This window comes from Podarcis raffonei, chromosome 2, assembly GCF_027172205.1.
Source record: "Podarcis raffonei isolate rPodRaf1 chromosome 2, rPodRaf1.pri, whole genome shotgun sequence".
Classification (NCBI taxonomy): domain Eukaryota; kingdom Metazoa; phylum Chordata; class Lepidosauria; order Squamata; family Lacertidae; genus Podarcis; species Podarcis raffonei.
Genome location: NC_070603.1, coordinates 24,507,981 through 24,529,700, shown reverse-complemented (window position 1 = coordinate 24,529,700; position 21,720 = coordinate 24,507,981). Strand labels below are relative to the sequence as shown.

The 21,720-nt window shown below is 41.1% G+C and overlaps 1 protein-coding gene and 1 long non-coding RNA gene across 6 annotated transcripts in view; one reads left to right on the top strand and one right to left on the bottom strand.

Moving 5' to 3' along the window:
- The window catches only part of CEP112 (centrosomal protein 112), a 217,310-nt gene that overhangs the window by 11,588 nt on the left and 184,002 nt on the right, over positions 1-21,720 (bottom strand). For all 5 annotated transcript variants that reach the window (XM_053375358.1, XM_053375361.1, XM_053375362.1 and 2 more), the window contains one exon: positions 14,685-14,774. In XM_053375358.1, the coding sequence (XP_053231333.1) occupies positions 14,685-14,774 (90 nt within the window). The remainder of the gene's footprint in view (positions 1-14,684; positions 14,775-21,720) is intronic.
- The window catches only part of LOC128407250 (uncharacterized), a 70,715-nt gene that overhangs the window by 40,245 nt on the left and 8,750 nt on the right, over positions 1-21,720 (top strand). The window lies entirely within an intron of this gene.

The following is a 21,720-nucleotide window of genomic DNA, read 5'->3' as shown; positions in this document are numbered from 1 at the left end:
TCAAGGCAAAACAAACAGTTTTAAGCTGAAGCTTCTTTCTGCTTTTAGTTCCTTTCATGAAAAGTGAATGTATCCTATTCCTGAAGAACTATTATCAAATTTGTGAATACTTTCAGTAAACTCATTAACGGACTGTGGAGCTTACTTTTTACATTTAATTAGTTCTCAACAGCATGCTAGACACGGTCCAAAAGTGATGGGGTCCTTGCCTGGATGGCTGACACTGTATGTACTTAGACCAAAGCAAACCTTCAAAAGAAATGTGCGGTAGGACTCTACCACTTTAAGCTGTATTGCACGGAATGGATTACCATGCAAGAAGCTTCCCACATGTAGGGCGCTGGCTTATTGGAAAGATTCTAGTCTAATCTTCCCTCTAATGTACTGGCTTCTTTGTTGTTGGACAAGAGTCATGTATGAAACTCTCGGTGTTGTAAAGTGGTGCAATCTCCATGAGACTATTACGCTTGTCTTCTGAAGGCTTTTAACTGGCTCTAGATTGGTGAAGATGGCAGGAAAGATCAAAGAAGCCGACAAAGGGCAGTGGATGTGTACAACAGAAAAATATTCCAGGTTTAAAGTGGGCTAAAATTGGTTTTAAAGTGACACTTGCTCATAAGCCTGCTCTGAGCAGGAAAACAAGAGGCCGAAAGCAGAAGACTTCTTTGGAGCACAAACCTCTATTGTACAATTCTTCTTCTTTTTAATAAATAAAATCCCTCAAAACAAACAGAAGAATCGCAAATTAGCAAAGATGTGCAAGAGTGACATTCGTGGACTGTGCCTCGGATGTGTAAAAGGAGATTAGAAGGGAGCTAGATACAAATTGTTGTTACAGCCTACAAACTCGCATGTTCTTACAACAGTGTTCATGTGTCATGATGCTTCATGCTAATAAGGTAAAGGTAAAGGGACCCCTGACCATTAGGTCCAGTCGTGGCCGACTCTGGGGTTGCGGCGCTCATCTCTCTTTATTGGCCGAGGGAGCTGGTGTACAGCTTCAGGGTCATGTGGCGAACCAGAGCAGCACACAGAAATGCCCTTTACCTTCCTGCCGGAGCGGTACCTATTTATCTACTTGCAATTTGACGTGCTTTCGAACTGCTAGGTTGGCAGGAGGCATATCTTTAAGCTACAAACTTGTTACAGTTGCTGGAACGCTTTTGCCCTTTGGACTAAAAATCAACACGCTTAAGAACTTCAAGTAAACTTACTTGAAAACAAAACGAGTTATGATGTACATTTATCTGCAAAACCTATACAATTTATGTTTAATTGTCAAGACTGTGACAGAAGTTAAGACCTACTTGAAGTACCAGCAAACATATTCAAGCGGGGGGAAATCTTGCCAAACATAGTATGATGCGATAAAAAATATAAATGCAAAAGGGAATATGACACGCAGTTTCAATTCAAGCAATAATGAGAGATGTAAATCTTTTGAATGCATGTTAAACAAAAAGGATAGGCAATGAAGTCATAGCAGGCAGGCTTCACATGCAAAGAAGTAGGAGAAAGCACCATGTGAAACAGATCTCCCCTTCCTTAGGCCAGTCTTTCCCAACCTGGTGCCCTTCAGATGTTTAGGGAGACAGCTCCTATCCTCCCTGATGATGGACCAAACAAGCTGGGATGGATGGCAGCTGTAGTCCTAGGCACCTGGAGGCCACCAAGTTGAGGAAGGCTGCTTTAGGTTTGACCCAGGGGTTTTATTTATTTATATTATGACTTCTATCAGAGGTCAATGGTCAGAGAACTGTGACTTGACTTATGTACATCCCATTACTGTTGGAGCAACATTTTGTGATTAAAGCTGCACTCCTACACCTGAGATGAAGCCGCACTGAATATTTTGATAATATTACATCTGAGGAAACATGCATAGGATTCGGCTGGAATTTTAACAAGGTGAGGAGCTAGGTCTTGAGCCTACTGAGAACAACAATCATTATTTCTTCTTCTTCTTCTTCTTCTTCTTCTTCTTCTTCTTCTTCTTCTTCTTCTTCCAAAGGTTACAATACAGCTTTGTCTACTGCCATAATATCACAGAATGATCACCTCAATCCCACATCACGGCCATGTTGGCTCGCCAAATACCCTCAATAGGAACCCTATTTCTAACAGCTCAAAACACATCTTATACATTATCTAAATGATCTTTTGTCACAGCACCGTAAAATTAAGCCAATATCATCACTATCGTTCAACAGGGTGGCTCCAGATGATCAAAGCACTTCAAAAGTAAGAGAGTGGCCAATCACCAGAATGGCCAATCATCGAGGATGCTGGAAACCATAGTCCAGCAATACCTGGAAGGCTACAAGCTCCCCATGACTGACCCAAGGCCACCTAGTGAGTTCATCACATTGGTTAGGTTCTAACTGGGGATCTCCTCATCTATACCTTGGTTTCTGGAACCCCAGAGCTCACAGCTAGGAAGGTATACTTTTAATCATTATGCATAATTTGAACTTGATTGATTGACTGATTAGATCTGGATACCGCCCTTCATCCGAAGATCACAGGGCAGTTCACAACATATGGAACCATTTCATTTGACCTTGAATACAAGTCTCCTGTCTTGTCTTCTTGATCTTAGTCGTATCTTGAGACATATATGTTGGAGGAGTTCCTCAGTAGTCAAGGGCAGACTCTGCATATGCTCAGAGGCATTCTCCTTTATCATTGCCTCACATGCCCTCAGCAGTACTTGTATGGTATTTGTATAAAACTTTGGCTGTGGGGGTGGCATTGCTCATGTTCTTATGTGATCCCATTTAAGTGTGGTAAAGAACTGTTCTAAATGTGTGATTTCCCACCCCGCCTTCCTGTGTGCATTTTAAAAACCGTGTGGTATTTGAGCTTTTTCAGAATAAATCATCCATTCACTCAGGGTGGGGCTTTTGGGGTTTTTTTGGATCTAATAAAACATTAAATAAAATGTGTTTGAGTTTGCTTAACATATGGTACACATTTTCTTGAGAAGAAACAAAACACCAGAACAGCTCAGTGTTTTCATTTTCAGGCATTCAGAAAATAAGTGCTGTGTTTTATGAATCTGGAAATTTTGTGGATCTTATGGACTGAAAGGTATCACCTACCTAGGGAGGCTAAAGTAATAGCAAAACTCACACCTCTGTGCAAGAAGTCAAACAGTTGGTTATGTAACAGTGGGGTGGTGATGAAAGGCCCCAGGGAATATCAGCCGAAGGTCTTAGTTTGGGTTGGGACACCACCTTGGTTAGGCTGCAACTTTCACAGTATCACATTGCTCTACTGAAGGGGGAAAGATATGATTCCAGAAGTTACTACATTTCCAAAGTATTAACAAGTATTCATATTGGCACAAGTGGCTTCTCTGCTGCCTATTGAGTATCCAGCTCTTTTAAAAGTCTCAAAATTATTTTTTAAATTGTATTAGCTATATATAAAGGTATTGTATATGAAATAAAACTCAGTAAATATATAAAAGACACTGAATCCCGCCCCCTATCCTTATCCAAGGGAAGGAGTACATATTCGAAATACAGTGGTACCTCGGGTTAAGAACTTAATTCGTTCCGGAGGTCCGTACTTAACCTGAAGCTGTTCTTAACCTGAAGCACCACTTTAGCTAATGGGGCCTCCTGCTGCTGCCGTGCCGCCGGAGCACGATTTCTGTTCTTATCCAGAAGCAAAGTTCTTAACCTGGAGCACTATTTCTGGGTTAGCAGAGTCTGTAACCTGAAGCGTATGTAACCTGAAGCGTATGTAACCTGAGCTACCACTGTAATCAGGTAATGCCGTTTGTCTGGGACTGCACCACTTCATAATGCGTGATGTTTAAATGTTCCTCCATGGCAGGGGGGAACCCAAACATAACACACACACACACACACACACACACACACACACACACACACGACTCCTTGCCTATAGAAACTAGACTGCCCAGGATTAGAGCATAAATTTGGAGATTTTTTTATTCAGTCATGCAATTCCCCCACCTGCTTTCTGAAGGGGCATGACCCAAGGGCTGCACCATGTGATTTGTCTGAACATGTAGCCTGTCTCCAAGAAAACGTATTATTTTAGTGACTGCTGGTCTTTTCTTTCTAAAACCAGATCACCCACCTGGAAAATCCTCTGTTTGTAGTTAAGCACTTACAGTTTATATCATTCATAACTGCCAAAGAGAAGCAGCCAAGCAAACCTTAGGAAGCAATATGCTACATAACAGCAGCATTCTTGCGATTACGTGAGTTGGAGAGGAATAAAAGTCATCACTCAACACCATGGCATAGCTGTGGTCAGAAAACACTTGCTACTTGACTATTCTGCCAGTGTAAAGAATCCTTCATTGCCTCTGCAGGGCTCTTATTGCCAATGAGCTCCTTCTCCTGAAAGAAAATATATTGGTGGCTGAAGGTCTTCTATCATGAGATGACAGATGTGTTGCACAATATGTTTCACAATATGCATCCCTCCTCAGAAAATGAAGGAGGGAGCCTCCATAATACCCTTGGAATACCCCCCCCCAAACAATATGACCTAGGCAGCCAAAGAACAGTTGCAGAGTTTTACCATAAGAACCTAGCGTTCTACATTTGCTACTGGTGTTGAGTTGGGGATTGTGTTATTTAAGTTTTTCATCTGGCCTCCCCCAAAAGGCTCAGATTATTTCCAAGCAGCCAATCTGTACCAGTATATATTCATTATTAACTATTCACTAGCTCTCAAACTATGTTATCAGCGAAGATAAGCACCGAGAATAGCAGGGTGGTTGGCAGGAGAGAGAGCCATTTCACTTCTCTTAGAGGTAATGAGTTCTGTCTCTCTGTCTTTCTTAGCCACTCTGGGGTAACTGATCTGACAATTCAGGGGTGAATTACAATTCCCATCAGCCACAGCAAGCATTGGATGATGGAGGTTGTCATTCAGCAATATCTGGAGGGCAAAAGATTCCCCACACCTCTCCTAGGACAGTAAGAGACAGGAATGAATGAATCAATCAAACAGTTCCTTACATGGACAGTTCCTAAACAAGTTCAAAATTATATGCCCATGTATACAAGATCATAGTAGGCAAGGGCATGATCCACCCTCACAACTTGCAGAATGCTCTTGGTGGAGGTAGCTTGTACTTCTTTGCAAAGCATGGAAGGCAATGTTTGGGTGCTTGGTCGGGGTACAGTGAGAGATCTACAGACTCCAAATATGGATTCCCATCTAACAAAGAGCTGTTGTGCAGGAGGGAGCAGATCAGGTATTGGAAACCTGTGTCGTCCCCCCGATGTTCTTGCACTACAACTCCAATCACCCTTGTTCATTAGCCATGCTAGATGGAGCAGATGGCAGTTGGGAATCCAACAGCATATGGAGGGGTCACAGTTCCTGACCCGTGAACAGAACATGGCCCAATTCTTTCTCAGTACAGTGGTACCTCGGGTTACAGACGTTTCAGGTTACAGATTCTATTAACCCAGAAATAGTACCTCGGGTTAAGAACTTTGCTTCAGGATGAGAACAGAAATCGTGCTCTGGGGCGCGGCAGCAGCAGGAGGCCCCATTAGCTAAAGTGGTGCTTCAGGTTAAGAACAGTTTCAGGTTAAGAAACTGTTCTGAAGGCGAGAGTTAAATAAATTACTTATGCTCTCATGTTATAAGTCCCCTTCTTGGAAAAGGACAGGGTATCAATTTAATTCTCAATTTCAGACAGACATATCATACTGTTCTCCAATGCTTCTCACAGGGTACAGCTGGGGGGGGGTGTCTCACAATTTCAGCTAAAATTCCACAGTTGCAGAGAATTTAAAATAGACATTCACTAAAATAAAAACCTGAAAAATATTCTTAATCACGTTCTTAATCATGTGCTACAATCCCTTGTCAACCAATATTATTTCCATCAATATACACGGGAACCTAAAGTCAAGATGCATTACTTGCTCAAGGTCAAAATAAGCAGAGACGCCATAGAAAATCCTTGACTGGTCACTGTAGGAGGAACTGAGGCTTCATCAGAGAAGAACTGACAAGCAAGTAAACTTGAGAGTGAAATGGTGGCTCAGAATTATAACCAATAAAAGTCATACACTGTTTATTGGCTCAATTAAAACAGGATTGAAATAAAGCCCAGTGAAATGTTTTAGGATCAAAGTATAATTTTAAGAAGTGGCCTGTTGGAGAATAAATTATGTCCCAACCAGCTGCAAGTATCATAGAATCCTGGCCTCCTTCCCATCCCACTACAAAAAAAAAAAAAAAGAGAGAGAGAGAGAAAAACCCTACATAGATCCCATACTTTGTATGTAGCAGATTTGGTGATTTAGATACATATTAATTTCAGTTAATAGCTTAGTTACTTTTCTGCATTTACTTCGGACTTAATCTTTTGTTCCTGCCTAAGACATTACTGATTGTCCACTTCTGCTATGGCTGAAGTTGTGTTGTGCAAGCTTTGAGTAGGGCTGCAGACATTAACTTTTAAACACGCCACCACCAAATAGTCATTATTAGCAGAAGTACCAGCTTGGAATTTACAGTCTGCATTGCAGCGTTTATGCTACTAATGTAGGGGTAAAGATCCTTGTTTTTTCTCGATATTTACTCCAGACAGTTTATATATTGCTTGATTGTAAAAACGACGACAACCCTGCTTCCAACACTTCAGTTTTTTTGCTAATGTACCCTGCAGCAAATCAGCGCTGCAAATATATTGCTGGTTAACAATAGAATTTTTGTCTCCTCTGTTAGCATATGTATGAGGCCTTCTGTAAGAGTTACCCCATCGGTTGAGAAATTCAGCACTACTTCATTAGACAGCTAAAATATTGTTCCTGGTGAAGAGCTATCAGGAACCTACCACACTTCTTGTCTACTGATGCCCATTTTTGCATTTGTGTTTCCATTACCACATTTTTTCTTTACTGAATAGCGCAGCTCAGGCATCCCCATTCTAAACTATTGCAAATAATTCTGCCCCATGAAAGGAGACAAATCCTTCAATTGTTTCTATGGTTCTGCAAAATGAGTCATTGTGTAAAAAGAAAAGCTGTATCTTCCAACGTGTCCTTTCCTAATAAGGAAAATAAATAACTGAAATTGCAGAACATCTCATCAATGCTGGAACACTGGCACAGTCACTTAATATTCTTATCAAAATTTCACTCTCTTCCTTTTAAGCAAGTTTACTCAGTGCCTTTCAACTTTGTTTACATGCCTTTTCTATCTCCCTTATCCCCTCTTTCCACTTCCTATTTCCAGCTGCTCAAATCACGTTAACTATCTGTTCTTTGCCACGGCAGCTGCATGCTCACCTTTGTACTTTTCTGAGACTGTGCCTGATTATCAAGGTTCACTTCTTTGTAGCTACCATTTACCTCTGTTGGCCTCTTTGGCAATGTTCTGCTTGTACAAGAACTCTCTACCCACTTTGGTATCTTTCCACTTAGATAAAAGGACTGGAAAAAAGGGCTTAGAAAATGATCCTAGCCCTCATTTCCGTGTTTGGTGATTCTGCTATATACATTCGTTGCAGATTGTGAAATCAAATTGTCCCTGTTGCTACAAAGACACTTAGCAAGCCACTAGTCTCTTGTGTGCTGTTGCTTAACACCAGAGCAGTACACAACAAGACCTCATTCATCCTGGGTGCTGATCTGGGTGTGTTTTTCTGAGACTTGGGTGAGTGCGCTGCGCTTACTCAGATACTTTTGAGCAACACCAAGAGAGGTTGCAAGGGCCAGTATGGGAGTGGAGTGTAGCTGAGATCCATCAACTTCCATCTCCATCACCAGGAAACCCTTATCTTGAAGCTGGCTGTGAGGGCCTGCACCTGGTGATTGGCCAAAGACCTCCATGCGCATTTGCGCGCGCACACACACACACAGGTTGGGAGCCTCAATGGTGCCCCTCTGGAGGCTTCACCCAGGGCAAAAAAAAAAAACCCAGCTAGCCCTCCAATAGCTACAGCGCTGCTAGGGAGGGCTGTTACTAGTGTACCATCTACCCTGATGCCCAGAAGCTTCTCTGACTGAGCTGGTGGAAGTAATCTCAGGAGTGTGCTGGAGGAATTAAGAATGATAGCTCTGGTTGATTTCAACATCCATGAGGACTTCATGGCCTCTATGACAACCATGCGGCTGTCTCAAGTTGTCATCTGTCCTTGACTTGGTCTGGAAATGGGATGGTGGTGGATAGGAAAAATTGGATAGTCAACTTAAGGTTCTACTTTCCTTTATCTTTCACTTATATAGAGTTGTTACAGAAACAAGTTCTACCCAGTAATACAGAATCACAGTATTCATCTAATGGACAATACATGGTTTTCACTTATCCATTAGTGATATTGATGTGAACAGTCCCCTTCCCCATTTTCCCTTCATATAATTTCAATCAATTGGGCTGTTTCCAGTGTCTCTAAAGTTTTAACATAGTCTGAGCCCTCTAGCACCTGACAAGACCAATCTTGAGATCAACCAACAAGTAAAAGAATAGAATGTCTCGGAGAAATTTGATACCTACTGTCTAAACCACTAAAACAGGCAGCAAGAGGATCCATTATAACATAAGCACGATGATTTAACTTATTAAATCCATAACTTGCGACCAATCACGTTTCCTTTAATAAGAAGATGTGGCAAATGTTCTCTGATTAGCAACCAAATTTTTCAAATGATGCATCACTGTTGTGTGAGAACACATTTATTTAATTGGAATAGACACAGACAAGTTAGGCTGAAGACTGTAAACACCCAATGGTCAAAAAAATAAGTTAGAATAATAAACATTCAACTGGCAAACTCAATGTGCCATTGAATCATATTTCTCCTGCAATTATCACTTCTGTTTTCATTTTGCACTTTGGAATGAAATGGAATCAGTATTTTCTAAACAGACTTCTCTCTATTTCTCTATTTCTAAAAGAACTGGCAGATGTGATCTCAGAACCACTGGCAGTCATCTTTGAGAATTCCTGGAGAACAGGCGAAGTCCCGGCAGACTGGAGGAGGGCAAATGTTGTCCCTATTTTCAAAAAGGGGAAAAGAGAGGACCCAAATACCGGTAATTACCACCCAGTCAGTCTGACATCAATACCAGGGAAGATTCTGGAGCAGATCATTAAGCAAACAGTCTGTGAGCACCTAGAAAGGAATGCTGTGATCACCAATAGTCAGTATGGATTTCTGAAAAATAAGTCATGTCAGACTAACCTGATCTCGTTTTTTGACAGAATTACAAGCCTGGTAGATGAAGGGAATGCAGTGGATGTAGCCTACCTTGATTTCAGCAAGGCATTTGACAAGGTGCCCCATGATATTCTTGTAAAGAAGCTGGTAAAATGCGGTCTTGACTTTGCTACCACTCAGTGGATTTGTAACTGGCTGACTGACCGAACCCAAAGGGTGCTCATCAATGGTTCCTCTTCATCCTGGAGAAGAGTGACTAGTGGGGTGCCACAGGGTTCTGTCTTGGGCCCGGTCTTATTCAACATCTTTATCAACGACTTGGATGATGGACTCAAGGGCATCCTGATCAAATTTGCAGATGACACCAAACTGGGAGGGGTGGCTAACACCCCAGAGGACAGGATCACACTTCAAAAGACCTTGACAGATTGGAGAACTGGGCCAAAACAAACAAGATGAATTTTAACAGGGAAAAATGTAAAGTATTGCACTTGGGCAAAAAAAATGAGAGGCACAAATACAAGATGGGTGACACCTGGCTTGAGAGCAGTACATGTCAAAAGGATCTAGGAGTCTTGGTTGACCACAAACTTGACATGAGCCAACAGTGTGACGCGGCAGCTAAAAAAGCCAATGCAATTCTGGGCTGCATCAATAGGAGTATAGCATCTAGATCAAGGGAAGTAATAGTGCCACTGTATTCTGCTCTGGTCAGACCTCACCTGGAGTACTGTGTCCAGTTCTGGGCGCCACAGTTCAAGAAGGACACTGACAAACTGGAACGTGTCCAGAGGAGGGCAACCAAAATGGTCAAAGGCCTGGAAATGATGCCTTATGAGGAACGGCTAAGGGAGCTGGGCATGTTTAGCCTGGAGAAGAGGAGGTTAAGGGGTGATATGATAGCCATGTTCAAATATATAAAAGGATGTCACATAGAGGAGGGAGAAAGGTTGTTTTCTGCTGCTCCAGAGAAGCGGACATGGAGCAATGGATCCAAACTGCAGGAAAGAAGATTCCACCTAAACATTAGGAAGAACTTCCTGACAGTAAGAGCTGTTCGACAGTGGAATTTGCTGCCAAGGAGTGTGGTGGAGTCTCCTTCTTTGGAGGTCTTTAAGCAGAGGCTTGACAACCATATGTCAGGAGTGCTCTGATGGTGTTTCCTGCTTGGCAGGGGGTTGGACTCGATGGCCCTTGTGGTCTCTTCCAACTCTATGATTCTATGATTCTATGATAGACAACAACATATTCAAGCCTCCATTTTCTTGTGTTTGAATTTATTTCAAAATAAATATTAAAGAATGTGGAAATGATAGTGGAACTTATCCTTATTCTTTTAATAATATTCACAAATTATTTATATTTGATTTTCAGTTTGGGACCAATTATCTTCTATTTAAGATGCTTTGGGGACTTGTCCTAGATTAAATGTCTTCAGAGATATAAAGGTGGAGCTACAGAAGGGAGATCTTAGCGATTGTGTACATTCAGGCAGAGATCCCTTTTTGACTAGTGTCTGCCAAAAGTTTTAGCTGTCAAACTTTCCTTCGGTTTCTAGTTTCAGAAGCCACATTTAGGTCTGGCAATTTTGCTTAGCAATACTGCCTTTTTTAGAGATCCATTCTATTAAATGTAACAGAAGTTTAAAAATATTTCTCACATGCACAGTGGGGAAAGCTAATGCCTTGCATGCTGCTAAGATGAAGGCCTAGCAAAAGTGCATTCATCTGAAGAACAAATGACACAATACAATATAGCCATGTCTGTGTAATGAAGCACTAATGGTGTATTCTTCCTAGCAGGGGTGACAGGCATCAGAGAAGCGACCGGAGTGAAGCAAGTGCTTAACTGTTTACAGCCCTAAACTTTCCCCTCCCTCACCAATGCTTGTAACCCCACCTGTGTTCTGGACTTACTTTGCAGCACTGAAGGAGGCCACAGGGCCATCATTACACATGGCTGAAGAGTAATGTGTAGTTTGCCCTCTAGTGAACTTGTGAGACATGAGCACAAAGTTAGAGAGTTGCCTCATCTAAAAACAAGGCAAACATGAAGAACCAAGATACCACCCAACAGGAAATAATGAGAAACAGCCTTGTGTTTTTAATTAAAAACACAACAATTTTTTTTCATGTCTCATTCATTTGTTTGTTATAGAATCAAAACACAAGAGTTTTCCTTTTAATGAAAAACAGCAGCCATTTAAACCTGCATTTCTCTCACTCAAAACAGACTTGCAAAGGCCCAGGAAATTGCCTTTTGTAATTGTGCCAAGGCAAATTGTGAACCTTTAGAAAATGTGTTATCAAGACAATAATATTTGGTACACTTAGGGGGGAAAGTACTAAGGATGTGCTTTAATTATCATGGCTGTTAATTAGCTGACCTGGAATGGGCTACTTCTCTCTCTCTCTCTCTCTCTCTCTCTCTCTCTCTTGTTGTGTGTGTGTGTATGAGACACACAGTCCATTCTACCATTTCAGGATTCTTCAACTTATTCCCATATCATCCAGCTGTATGTATATTTTTAGCTGTGTATCACTGGGTGATAGACATCAGATGAACTCTCCAGTGATGCATTATGTGAATCAGCAGTTAGAAACTATAGTAGGGAAGGAGAAGGCAGCTACTAGAAGAGCATCTCCCCCAAAATTTGTTTCAAATCCCTATTTTTGTTTCTTTCTCCTTTGCTGAACATACAAAGTATTTGTCATGGTATTAAGGAACACTTTTTACATGTGCTGATTTACTGACCGATTAGGTGGCATAGGACGCGGTGGCACTGTGGGTTAAACCACAGAGCCTAGGACTTGCCAATCAGAAGGTCGGTGGTTCCAATCCCCACGATGGGGTGAGCTCCCGTTGCTCGGTCCCTGCTCCTGCCAACCTAGCAGTTCAAAAGCACGTCAAAGTACAAGTAGATAAATAGGTACCACTCTGGCGGGAAGGTAAGCGGCGTTTCCGTGTGCTGCTCTGGTTCGCCAGAAGCGGCTTAGTCATGCTGGCCACATGACCCGGAAGCTGTACGCCGGCTCCCTCGGCCAATAAAGCGAGATTAGTGCCGCAACCCCAGAGTTGGTCATGACTGGACCTAATGGTCAGGGGTCCCTTTACCTTTACCTAGGTGGCATGTAGATATACATAGGAAACAACAGTGTGCTGGAAGTACACCCAGTGAGCTGTTGACTAGTGTACCTATTCCCCTCCAGGACAGAGCATGGAGAAAATGGGTTGTATCCAGTGTCAAATCATACTCAGAGCGTACCCATTAACACTAATAGACACGACTGGCTTAGGCCCATTAGTTTCAGTGAGTCTACCATGAGTTGGAGTAGAACACAATGGGTTTGTGGGTATCACATGACTGTTCACATGCAGTTCAACCCATTTCCAGAATGTTGTGTAACTCCTCCAAGAAAGGGTTGATCAGATCGTCAATGGCAGCCAACCTACACCCTCCCCAGTCAACCACAGCAAACCCCACAAAGCCACTGACTGATAAAAGCAGCTGGGCTCAATCCATAGGAACACATCACAGCAACTTCTCATTTGTTGTACATGCATATAACCTTATTATCAGCCCCGCTACTTAACTCCCATTTGTTATAAAAACGTGTGGACATTTATGTATAACTAAGAATGACAGAAGGAATTATGAGTTATAGGTAGCAGATAAAGATCAGAAAGATGAACGGAATGGGGAAATGGGAAGCCTGCATAAAAATTAAGGTCTTGGCAGAATTTTTGGCAACTGTTAAAGGACACCTAGGATTTATTATGTACTACCTTTCAGCCTGTTCTTTCTCCAAGGATCTCAGGGTGGCATACAACTTTATACCATCCCATCATATTATCATGTTAATTTACTGAGATAGGTTACGTTGAGAAATAGTGATAACTACACAGCTGAATGGGTATTTGAACCAAGTTCTCTCAAGTCCTAGTGTGATACTTTAAACCCCACATAATTCTAGCCCCCTTGCTGTACAAAATGCAAGGATAATAGACTATATGAAGTAGAAGGTAATGAATGATAAACATGAAAGTATAAAAATCAGGAATCAGAGAGTTGGTTAATTTCCTTACACAATGAACCGCTCCCTCAGAAAACATTTTCTCTCTTTTAAATATGCAAACAGCCACAGCATTGCTCATGGAAAAAGAATCTTTCAGATTATCTGATAACTGTTCTTGCAATATAACTATGCAAAGTATACAGAATTAAGAATGAACAGCAAATATTTTGGCACTGGACCAAAATCTGAAAACTTTACATGTGGGTTTGTAAAGAAAGAAACTTTTTAATCCTCATAACAAGCAAAGGATCCATAGCTAAATACCATGGCTCTAAGAATAAGTATTTCTTTATTCTCTTTTACACTGCAGTATTTCTTGTGTTGCCCAATTCTACATGTCTAATCAGATGTCTAAGTTCAATGTCTCCCCCCCCCCCCGGTAAGTGTGCACAGTACAACTGCAGCCTTAAAAGCTCAGGATGATATTTCATATGCCCCTTTAAATAAAGGTTTTGTTTTTCCATCTATATAGCACTTGAAACCCACAAGTCACTTCATCTGGAGTAGGATGTGCGGGAGGAAAAGCAGTGTTCCAGTACTTACCTTTGGCATTCCCAAGTCATACTCGCTCCTATTTATTCAGCATGTTTTAGCATTATGACCATGAGCAACCCTGGTGTTTAGACTTGAATGTTCCCTTTCCACTTCCCCACCCTTCAAGGGAGAAAAGAGTTTAAAACTTCTGTGGGTTTTTGTTCAAAACTGATGGTCAGAAGCTTTAAACTTCTTTCCCCCATGCATCAAGGAAGGGAAGGCCTCTTACCTGTTGATCCTTGTGACGCTAAATCATGGTTTAACACTACATCTGAATATAACATGTCTCATTTGAAGAAACACTTAATTATACAAAAGAAGAGGACAAGGGCATGTCATATAGTTAATATGATTTTATCTCTACTTAAAAGTTTTATTTGGTGTGTACAGGCACCAACCATTTTAAGCACATCCAACTGATGCACGATCACCAACGCGTGGATCATTTTAGACCTCGAAGTAGGCAGAATGGGGGAGTAATGGGGGGGCGTAAGGGGGGGGGCTGCACTTATACATGCTCTGCCAATACGCATGGAGGTCAAAAACAGAAACCTTGTGTGAAATGTTTGCCACCTGTATAGTTTTTCTGAAAATGGTTAAATTGCCCACCTGAATAAATACCTAAAAACATATATTACAAATAGTATTGCCATTTACAAATAAATATGTATCATTTGACAGCATAAGGTAGCTGAAATACTGGGTTGAAAGAGACAAAACTACATAAAAACCTGTCCCCAGGGTACAGACAGTTTAATTCTTTTTCTATGAACAAAAACAAATATAAAGCACACTGAAAATTCAGCCAAAAATGTGGTTGCGTCTTCAAGCAAGAAATTGTTTTCCAGTATACGTACAGTCTCCCTGCCCAAGGGCAGAAATCTATCAAGCAACAACATTTTACCTGTTCCTGTGTCTCCAGATCTCTGTGCTGTAACTTCTTTTGAACAGAGCGAACCTGATTGCAGTAGGTTTCAATTTCATCCTGCAAGCCCTGAAAAAATATCAAAACAAAGCAGATATGAACATTCTTAAGATCAGAAAGAAACAAAATGGAATGAATGCAACATCTGAAAGCTTAACTCATGGGTCTTCTGCATTCCGCAATGACAAACAGAGTGGTGGCCTCCATTAGCTTTCTTTTCATTAATTCCTTTCTACAGCAGTACTGATAGCTGTTGTGTTTGTTAAAACAAGGCACACTAGTGTCCTTTAGGACTGCTGGCAAGTCATGGGAACAACAACAACAGGCTTCCAGGAGCCTGCAAAGGAGCCTGCTCATTGCTCATTTATATGATCCATGGCTCTGACCTGGTCTCATTTCCCTGTGGGGAGTGGAATGGTAAATTCTGTTCCATGTCCTCATCAGCTGTATTGCAAGTTCCTTCCATTGCTTCTAGTTTAAGCATTCATTTTGTATGCACAGAGTTGGGTCTCTGCATGGGTCTTGCTCTAGGTTTGCCTCCCTCCAGTCAGAGGGCAACACCAAGAACATCAACTCTCTCACACACAAAAGGTAGGCTCTCTCCAACAATCCAGTGTAACGAGAACCAGAAGTTCAACACTTAGGCACATGCCTTGCATGCAGCACTTTCCTGGGTTCAGTCTCTAAGGCTGGGAGAATATTTCTATCAGAAACCCCTGAGAACTCCTACCAGCCTGTATGGAAAATACTGAGCTAGTTGGAGAAATGGTCCAACTAGATAGAAAGTGGATTCTAGGTTTTCAAAGTAAACAATCTTTTTCAGATGTAAGAGCGAAATGTGTCCTTGATAATAGATTGTGGGAAGCATTCAGTTAGATAAAGGTAAAGGGACCTCTGACCATTAGGTCCAGTCGTGGCCGACTCTGGGGATGCGGCGCTCATCTTGCTTTATTGGCCAAGGGAGCCAGCATACAGCTTCCGGGTCATGTGGCCAGCAGGACTAAGCCGCTTCTGGTGAACCAGAGCAGCGCATGGAAACACTGTTTACCTTCCCGCCAGAGAGGTTCCTATTTATCTACTTCCACTTTGACGTGCTTTCGAACTGCTAGGTTGGCAGGAGCAGGGACCGAGCAAGGGGAGTTCACCGTGTCACGCGGATTCGAACTGCCGACCTTCTGATTGGCAAGTCCTAGGCTCTGTGGCTTAACCCACAGCGCCACCTGTGTCAGTTAGATAGTTGTGTGCAATACACAATGAGACTTTCCTTCCCTCTCTTCCCCAGATTTGTTCTGGAGGGTTGGGAGGACCCCCCCCCAGCAGATTTAGGGGGCACACCAGGGGAAGGGATGGAGGAAAATTCTGTTGCACAAAGAGAAATCCTTCTATGGATGTGCAACTTTGAATGCTGCTCCCTGAGATTAATAATAGAATGTGGAATTTGCAATGAATGTGCAGTTTGCAATGGACTGCATATCCTCTTTGAATTGGACTTAAACCTCTGAACATTACTATCTCATCACTATCTCTGAATTCTATCTCATTGCCCACTAAAAAATGGAGACTGGATAAACTAGAAAACATAGGACGTGATTCATTTGAGTGCTTGTGGCACACTTAGCACTTCCTTCTCAATGAGCAAAACTTTTAATCCTACTGGAAGCAACTAAAATAACTTGCAGTACAAAGATCTAACATCATCCCCTTTCTAACTCTTAGACAATTAACAGAGCAGAGTAGGCTTAAATCTTTTACAGGATAAAATGGCTATCCAGATAAGATAAGAGAAATACTTCTGATAGCCCTTGCATAATTGTTCTGAAGTGATTCCAAGAGTTAACTTGAAAGCATTAATGCTGTAAAGCTTTAACATATTATGATGCCAAAAACCTTAATCGACACCGAGAGAGCTTCAGATGTTAACAATTCCATATTGTTATACATTACATACATACACAGCGTGCCATAATGGAAGTCCACCATAAAACACATGTTGCAACATTTGCTGCCAAAGGAACCAAGGTTAGGGCAGTTAAAAGAAAGGTCTGTAACACCGTCTTTTGTCCCCACATCCCTTTCATTACATTGGGCAATGAGGTGAAAAGGCTCAGTTGTTGTACCATGCTCTTCTGAAGTTCTGGGTCCGCCAAATTCATACATGCTCCTACTTTTCAACAGCAGTATGACACTGTATCAGTAATTAAGAGCATACAAATTACAGCATCTGAACTTTTTAATTATCTGTGTGCTTTGGGTTCCTCCACCCTCTACCAAGTGCTTCCAAAAAGCTAAATTATGGAGTAAAGAATGGGCTTCAAACTTGTTTGAAATTAATTGCCACAAGTTATGCATATTACAGGTCTGATGCAACTAATGAGAGCAGGCTGACTATGCTGAACTCCAGCAAAGTTGCCCCATCGTATGCCTTCAGACTACCCCCTGGGATCATTATCATTCTAAAAAGATAATATGCGTAAATGGGAAAGGAATGAACTTTACATTCCAACTTCCTGGGATTTCTAAATGGTGGCATGGTGTAACTTTTGGCATCGTTGTTGCTCTTCCAGTGGTGCGTTATGATCTGGATTATGGGAATTAAGACTGCTAAGAGATGTGCCAAAAGTAGAACTGGGAATTAAAAGCTGTGGCAAGTACCAGCGGGAAAAGTGTACTTTAACTATACAGAAAGAAGTTTGTGTGCATTCTTATTTTAATTTGCCCAGAGAATAGTTCGGATTTGACAAGAAGCTTCATGCAGTCGTTTTGTTAATAATATCCATATTAAAATACATCTTCAAAATAATATCACAATTCACAAATGAGGACACATATGGTTTAACAACTGACAGAAGAATTTTTACGCAGTCTGTTGACATGTCAATTTATTGGCAAATTCAGATTCAATTCAAAACGGCAGCCAGTGTTCAAACATCCACAAAGACTACTGGCCCCACCTTGGGAATCCCATGCAAAGTTTGGTGACGATATCTTGAGAGGCGTCCAAACTCACAGAATACAAGCAAATGGGCAAACCATTTCCCCAAATATATAGATGGTACATTGGTCTTCAGAAAATAGGGTGCTACTTCACATGCAATAGCTTTGCATTTGAAAAAGGAAGGCAGTTGCCCTTCCTATCTGGTCTCTTTAAGGTCACTGTTAGCTAGGAAATTTTCCCCATACATGAAAGAAAGGAGTGCATTTTATTAAAGAAGAGCAACTTGACAGACACTAGAAGACACCTGCAAGATGTAAATTAATCTGGGACATCAATTCTGCCCCAGGATAAAGATGCACTACCTACAATCTGGTCAGTTTTTCTCCAGTTTGGGAAAGTATGTCATTTACAGTTTCCATCGCTAAAGACCTAATCCCATCACTAAAGACCAGATATACTTTATAAATCAGATTCTTAATAAGAACTATTGGATGCATCACTGACATGCTACATTTTGCAAGCAATTTGAGTTAATGGGCTGGGGAAATACTCTATATTCAAGTGAGAGATTCGGGCTGTGGATATTAATCCAGAAACCTGCATGCCCTCTGCTGCAGTTAATATGCTAGCCTTCCTTTCTTCAAGCAGGATACATTTAAAAATGTAATAAGCAGCACTTGGCAGCTTTTTCTGGAAACACAATATAGCATCTTTTGAAAATTAAATGTAGAATTAAGGTTCAGAAGTCATGATTCAGCAAAAAAGCTTACTGCACTAGTTTCAACTGCTCAATAATACACTAGGCATTTTTTTCAGAAACAAAACCCCACACCATTCAGGTTCAAACCTCTAAAACCCAAAGCCTACAGATTCCTGTTAAATGACTAGTTGGGATGGACCATACAGTGTCGCTTAAAAATAAAGTCTGATGGAATGATACCAGCACTATGGAATTATGAAAGTGACTGATGTGTTATCCTCAAGGGATAAATAATGACTAAAAGTTACACTGTGCAAGGAACAAGTATTAATCAGATTCTCTCAGCTGCAGAGATGACTTGCATCACTGCTATAAAGATAGCTTTTTATTTCAGCCAAGTTGGCTTTCAAATGACAAGCAAATATGTTTGCTGTTGAAGGTTTACACCATACCTGACCTTGGATGTGCTTTGTATTGGCCGGAGAACAAGGAAGTGCAATGTTTTGCTTTCTAGCACAGATATTCCATACTTTGAAAGGCACTTAAAAATGTAAATGAGATAAGCTCTACTCCTGTAACAATGTGAGTGCACTATAGAGTTATGGAAAAAGGCATAATCACTTTGATATATTGATATAAGTGGGGGGAAACCAGATAAATGATAAACCTTTGATTTATTACATTTTCTCTTGCACCTAATACTTTATTATTAAATACAGCATAGAACAATGCCTTGCAGTTATAATACTATCACCAAGGTCAAAACTGGCAGCCATGGTGGGGTGGCTCTTTGGTGGTTTTTTTCCTTGTGAGTATACAGAGGAAAATGGTTTTGTTGGAACTGAGCATCCATGCAACTTTCTCATTGATGATCCTATGACCTACCACTATCAAGGAATCCAGTCTCCACTAAAAGAGATAAACTGTGATGCAGAGCAAGGCTGAGAACAATACAGTGGAACCATGGTTCTCAAACTTAATCTGTTCCGGAAGTCTGTTCGACTCCCAAAACTATTCGAAAACAGAGGCGCAGCTTCCGATTGGCTGCAGGAGCTTCCTGCACTCAAGCGGAAGCCGCATCAGATGTTTGGCTTCCGAAAAATGTTCAAAAACTGGAACACTTGCTTCCAGGTTTTCGGTGTCCGGGTGCCGATTTGTTTGACAACTAAGCCGTTAGAGAACCTAGGTTCGACTGCACTTTCACATGAATGGAGCCATTGGTTCTGTTCATTAAGCACGTTTTGTTGGCAAACAATGACGCCAAAAGTAGCTCTCAGAATTTATTTAATTTTTACCACCACATATGGTTAATCACTCAACATGAAGTTACGTTTGTAAACTGCTAACCATGGAGATCAACTAGGTTTACTTGGAGCTGTGCATTTCTGGCAGCTGGCACTGGCATGAGATTCTCTACTTAATTAAACTGACCCACTTAAAAATGCTATGGTTTTCCTGTGGAGCAGTTACCAGGTAGAAGCGAATTTTTAAAAGCTTCCATGTGTGGCTACAACATTTGAATCAAAAGCAAGTTTTAAAATAGCAGGTACAAATAATGATTTTGCTACATGCTTCCTGTGGTCTCACTGTCCCTATGCTGGTTTTCCAGATACTATAACTGGAAGATTATTAAGAGGAGTTCTGACACTTGTGGGCAAGGGAGTTTCCCATCAGCATCTTGACTGATATGCACCTAAAGGTCTTGTTTTCCTTCAGAATACCTTCCAAAACTCTCTTACAATGTTGTAGAGAAAGCATTATTCTGACTGACTTTTCAGATTTTTCATTCACCAACATGGCAATTAACTATGCTTAAAAACAAACAAAAAACAGGTGATTAGTTTGGTCAGCAGATTTTAAAAACAGATTTAAAACTCTATTCAGACAGATAGGACACCAGAGTAGTTTGATATGGAGTCATTAAAACATCTACTTGGTAACAATTTCATAAATTTTGTACAAAATGCGAAAGTGAAACGGTTTGATTGAATTCTAAGATCTAACATTGTGAGTGCTTAACTTGGAGAAATTGATTGAACGCAAGCAATACTTCTTTGCATATAGATCTATATTGAGAAATATCACAGATATACCCACCCAAACGGCTCTCCACAGCACTTTAAGATAACTTGGAAGGGAGAGGTTTAACTACTTAGACCTACTGTGAGACCTGCAAAAACAATGAGAAATATAGTTGTTTATGTTTGCTTCCTATCCCTCTATCAAGAAGCTCAGAACAGCGTTTTCCTTTTTCAATAGAACTGCAAGGCAAATGGGGCTAAAAGAAAGTTAATTATACTATTTAGTGGTATTACTTAGCTTCACAGCCATGTCTGCAGCACACATTTCCCCTGACTGGTACAAATAAATAAATCACAGTACACGAGCAGCCTTATAACTCCACCTAGCAAGGCCTCCTCCCTATTTGGGTGGCAGGATTATAATGCTACCACCATTATATTGGGGTTGGCACAATTATGGTGTGGGGCGACATCACTGGAAAAGCCCTAAAGGAATGTTGGCTATGATCGGGTATTAGGCTTGGTATTTGAAAGAGGAGGGAAACTTTTCATTACCACATGAATAAGCTTGACATGATAGCACTTGTAAATGTTTGGGAGTTTAATTCACTCAAAATTCCCTCTGACTCATAATGTACTTAACAGACCAAATGTGTGGATATTCAATCTAGGTTAAATTCAAGTTGCTGCAGTCAGAAATGTTTGGCAACAAGTTTTGCAAGCCAGAACATCAGTTGAAGCAGCTGCAATTTAACATTATCTTCATAAAATTGATAGCATCCTCCCACAATCTATTCTTTCCCCCCTGTTTCTTTCTGCAAGAGATTGAGCATACGTAGCTTGCTGAAATCCTGAGCGAAAGTCAATGGCAAATAATTAAAACGCCAGAGCTAGGAAAGGTCAGAAGGAATTTATAGGGATATAAATTATATAGATCAGTGTACCAGAGCAGTTAGCATAAAAGGGAGGAAATTTAAATTCACTTATCAAGGGTTCTTTCGATTTCGATTTCCACGTTTTTGAAGAACAGAGTGGTTTATACCTGATAACAACTGAATGTCTAGGTCAGGTTCTTTCCTGTTTGCAGCCCCTAAAGAGGCGGTGGAAATCCTAAGTGCCATGTTGTGTGTGGATATTTTCTGCCTGTGGAAATATCCAAGGCTTTCTTCTGATGCGATGTTGAGAGAGAGCCAACGCAGCCCATTGCCAGGATGACAGGGGAAAGCCTGGGCTGCCAATGCCCAACCACATCAGAATTGCCCCAGACTCCTAGAAGGCTGAAATCTGTAGCTGTAATATCCTTACCCCTGCACCAGGGCTTAAAAGAATCGGGGTTTAAAGGGAGAAAAGGGCTTGAAG